The sequence below is a fragment of the Macaca fascicularis genome, chromosome 14 (genome assembly GCF_037993035.2).
Source record: "Macaca fascicularis isolate 582-1 chromosome 14, T2T-MFA8v1.1".
Lineage (NCBI taxonomy): Eukaryota > Metazoa > Chordata > Mammalia > Primates > Cercopithecidae > Macaca > Macaca fascicularis.
Window position 1 is genome coordinate 16,556,796 of NC_088388.1, and position 4,982 is coordinate 16,561,777.

The 4,982-nt window shown below is 33.9% G+C and overlaps 1 protein-coding gene across 1 annotated transcript; it reads right to left on the reverse strand.

Annotated features, from left to right (window-relative positions):
- Nucleotides 1-232: 232 nt before the first annotated feature.
- Nucleotides 233-1,265, reverse strand: OR5AK2 (olfactory receptor family 5 subfamily AK member 2). The gene is given in 2 exon segments (XM_045371856.3): nucleotides 233-688; nucleotides 690-1,265. Coding segments are annotated over 2 exon segments (930 nt in total). The 3' UTR covers nucleotides 233-334.
- Between the last annotated feature and the right edge of the window lie 3,717 nt (nucleotides 1,266-4,982).

Consider the following 4,982-nt stretch of genomic DNA (forward strand, 5'->3'; position numbering starts at 1 on the left):
GTTTTTTTTTTTTTTTTTTTTTTACCTTAGTGAATCTAGCTAGCAGCCTACCAATCTTATTTATCCTTTCAATAAAACAAATTTTGGTTTCATTAATTTTTTATATAAATTTTTGGGTCTCAATTTTGTTCAGTTCTATTCTGATTTTAGTTATTTCTTGTCGTCTGCTAGCTTTGTGGTTGATTTGCTCTTGTTTTTCTAATTCCTCTACATGTGATGTTAGATTATTAATTTGACATCTTTCTACATGTTTCCTATTGTAGAAACATTAAATTTTGGTAGAACAGCTATGTGGGATGATTTGTTGTGCTGAATGTTAACAACTGGGGCTAATTTAAAAGAACTTTTTCCCTATCAATTTTAAAGCTTCTTTTACTTCCTTATTTCTGAAGCTGTAGATTAAAGGATTCAACATGGGAATAACAGTGCCATAAAATATAGAGGCCACTTTCATATTCTCCTGGGCATTATTAGAATGAGACTGTAAGTACATGTAAGAGAGTGTCCCATAGAAAATGGTGACTGTAGTCAGGTGGGAGGCACATGTGGAGAAGGATTTTTTCCTCCCTGCACTAGAAGACATTTTCAGGATGGTGGCCATGATGTAGATGTTGGAAAAGATGATGACCAACCCAGTGAACATCAAGTTAAATCCCACAAAGACAACAAGTAGCATGAGGTTGATGTCCAATACTGGAGCATGAAAGGGCAAGAATTGGGGGACCATCACAGAAAAAGTGATTGATGTTATTGGACTTGCAGAAAGACAGAGAAAATGTAAAACCTGTATGTACAGAGGCATTTATTGAGCCCATGATGTATGAACCAGCTACCAAATGGATGCAGACTCTTTGGGACATGATTATGGTATAGTGAAGGGGCTTACAGATTGCAACATAACGGTCCACTGCCATCATAGCCAGCAGATAACAGTCACTGGTTGCAAATGTTGCATAAACCAATAATTGTATCACACAGCCCCAAAATGATATAAAATTCTTTTCTTCCGTGAAGCTTTGGAGCAGCTTGGGAGTGATAGCAGAAGTGTAACAGATATCAACAAAAGCCAAATGTTGTAGAAAAAAGTACATGGGTGTTTGAAATCTGGAATCTGTGTTGATGAGTAAGATTATTCCAGTATTACCCGTTATGGAGGTCACATAGATGAGAAGGAATACAGTGAAGAGGATATGCCAAAACTCTTGTTGGGCACCAAATCCCAGAAGACAGAATTCAGTCACTTCAGTGCTATTTCTTCGTGCCATGGCTACCAAAAGTCTAGAAAGGACCAAAAGAAGGACCCAGAAAAGAAGGGAATCTTTGAGACTTCTCGCAATGAAATGGCTCTATATTTCATGTCACTTTTTTCTATTTGGATTTTCATGACAAATACTCACAATAGTGTTATTTACATCTCAAATATAAAAATTTACTTACAGTCATCAAGTAAAGAGTGATTTAGTTGATGAAAGAGGAAATGAATTTGTCTTCAAAATGAAAAAGTTTGTCTCAGAAGAAGACTGACTTCTAATGTGTGTAGTTCTTAGAAATATAGATGAACAATTTTTCAATATATTAAACAGGCATACATACCTAAAGTAATATTAAAACATAATTTTGTACCCCTTTAGAAGCCTATAATTATTCACAGCCACCTACTATTTTAATTTTGGATAAAGCTCTTGAAATTAGTTGAATAAATTACAGTTAAATTTCCCTAAATATGTTCACGCTTTACATATGTTTGAAGTCTTCAAAGTATCTTTGTATTAGTATCCTTAGAATGCAACTCCCATCTAGGTGATATTCTTTACAAGCAAAATAAACCTGTTATATAATGGATGTCTGAGAGCCTTACATTTTCTATTGCTTTTTTTTTTTTTTTTTTTTTTTTTTTTTCTGTTCTGTAGTGGAGGCACAAGAAAGCAGAAACAATTCTTTTCAATTTAACATTTAGTGAATATTGAGGTATATTAAGTTAGTATAAGTTTCTTCCTAGGGTAAATTTACTGTAAAATGAAAGAAATGCAGTCCTTTCAAAAAGTGTTTCTTTCATTTGGATAAACACTTACTAGAGGAAGCTTGAATAGGCCAGAAGTCTACTTCAGTTAGAATTGTGACAGAATAATGACATTTATCATATCAACTTGACTTTAATTATCTGGATTTAAATAAAATAATATGAAAATATGAGGATGCTTTTCAAGAGCTAAGGAAACTAGTGTAACCCCCTTCCAATCACGCACAGAATCTGTACATTTCTATGTTTATATTGAGCTAATTGTTGGCTGGTTCAATATGAAGTAGTTTGTTTCATCTATGTTGAAGGTGTTTTCTAATCAAATGGATGCTACAAAGAAAATGGCCAACGATCTAAGCTTTTTTTAAGCATTCATATTTGGTGGTACATGTGAAGGTTTGTTACATAGGTAAACTCATGCCATGGGGGGTTTACCCTAGCATTTTAAACATGCTTAACATATGGGTAGTGCTGGGTCTCTCAGGCTTCGTTAATAGTCAACCTTGTGCAGTGGAAAGGAAATAGGTAACCCTGGTTTTGAATTTTTGTCTCACCAGTTAATGGAAAAAAGCATATAGTTTCCTTTGGCCCTAGTTACTTCCCCTGCACAATGAGGATCACAGAACTCATCTAGAAGTTAATTATGTTCATTCACTTGTTTATAGTATCAGTAACATGCATATTATATATAATAGAATATTGTGTAACTTGCATTGAAAACAAATTAACAAAAATCTTCTAATAGCAAAATCAGGAAATAGAATTGTATACATTTCAGTAGATTTATATTATTTATTAATACCTAGTCTAAGGCAGAGAGATAAATATGTACTCTTATGGAGTCAAAAGAGAAAAGCATGTTGTAGAAAAATATGTAGATTTGGACCATTTGAAAAACTAAACTCTCCGTCACTCTTAATGTCTCTTGCTTTCATTCTCTTTATTTATTTGTGGCTAAATGCCAGAAAATGTGCACACCAAATTTGAGTATAGTTATTCATGGGTGTGGCATTAGGTAAAAAAGAACATTATTTTGTAAACTTACGAACTTCTGAACTTTCACTTTTATAATGGGAATTCATGACCTTTATTGTTTTAAAAATGAAGAAAACTATATTTTATGTGGTCATTGATGCTCTAAAGTTGCCTCTGCCATTTCGTTATTTTAACGATTCTTTTTGTTTTTTGTTTCTCTCTTCTTTTTCCTGAGTTTCTGTGGGCCACTTGAACTTTTTCTTATAATCCCATTTTGGTGCAGTTATAGTGATTTTTTTTGTATAGTGTTTTTATTAGATATCTGTATAGCCCTTTTTAGTGGCTGCTCTAGCTGTTACATTATATGGGCATGGCTTGTTTTATTGTGCTTCACAGATATTGCATTTTTAAAAAATAAAATTAAAGGTTTGTGGCAATCCTGCATTAAGCAAGTCTATTAGCAGCATTTTCTAGCAGTGCGTGCTCATTTAATATCCTTGTGTCAGCATTTTTAGCAAAAAGTATTTTTATATAAAGGCATATACTTTTTTAGACATAATGCTATTGCACATTTAATAGACTGCAGTGCAGTATAAACATAACTTTTGTATGCACTGGGAAACCAAAATATTTGTGTGACTTACTTTATTGTGAGAGTCACTTAATTGAGGTGGTCTGGAACGAAACCCACAATGTCTCTGAGGTATGTTTGTATAATCATAACTTGTGTCCATTTTACCAGTTTTAGTGACGTGTGGAAAGTTTACTTCCTTTTTCATTTCTTTACTGTCTCCCACTTATAAATATAATTGTCTTAACCATTTCCTCCACATACACTGAGAACTGCCTTAGACAGTGTTACAATTTTTGCTTCAACCCTCAATCATCATTTTAAAAACTCAAGATAGAATAAAAGACTGTCGTATTTTGCTCTTTCTACTTGCTTTTCTTTCTTTTTATTTTTTTGAGTCTCACTGTCGCCCAGGCTGGATGCAGTGGTGTGATCTCAGCTCACTGCAACCTCTGCCTTCCAGGTTCAAGTGATTCTCCTGCTCAGCCTCCCGAGTAGCTGGTATTACAGGTGCCCATCACCACACCCGGCTACTTTTTCTATTTTTAGTAGAGATGGCATTTCACTATGTAAGCCAGGCTGATCTCAAACTCCTGACCTCAAGTGATCTGCCGGCCTCAGCCTCCCAAAGTGCAGAGATTACAGGTATGAGCCACTGTGCCCGGCCTCTTTCCACTTTCTTAACCTTCTGATGTTTCATGGTTCTTTCATTTAATAACAACTAAAAGAAAGGATATGGAAGAGTGGATAGAAAAATGACATAATCATATTCTGTGTACAAGAAACTCACTTCAGATATAATGATACATGTAGGTTTGAAATAAAAGGAAGAAAACATATCTCATGCAAACATTAATCAAAAGAATGAAAGTATGGCTATGTAAATATTATATAAAGTATATTTTACAGCAAAGAATATTACCAAGGACAGAGAAGAACATTACATAATAACAAAAGTGCTAATCAAGAAGAAATAGCAATCCTAAATGTGTAGGCACCAAACAAGTAAACTACAACATATATAAAGGAAAAACTGAAAAAAATTGAATTGAGGTAAAGGCCAATCTATAATTGGGGATTTTAATATTCCTTTCTCAACAATTTGTAGGACTATATGGAAAATCAGCAAGGATATAGAAGAACTCGACACCTTCAGCCAACAGGATATCAGTGACAGTTATAGAACAGTCCATCTCACATGACTAGAATACATATTTTTTCCAGCACTTGTAGAATATATATCAAGATAGATTATACATAATCCATATAATTTTAGAAGAATGGAATTCACACAGTATGTGTTCCTGACCACAATGAGATTGAACAAGATATAAACAACAGACATGTAACAGGAAACTCTCCAGATGGTTGGAAACAAAACAATGCATTTATAAACAATCCTTGGGTCAAAGAGGT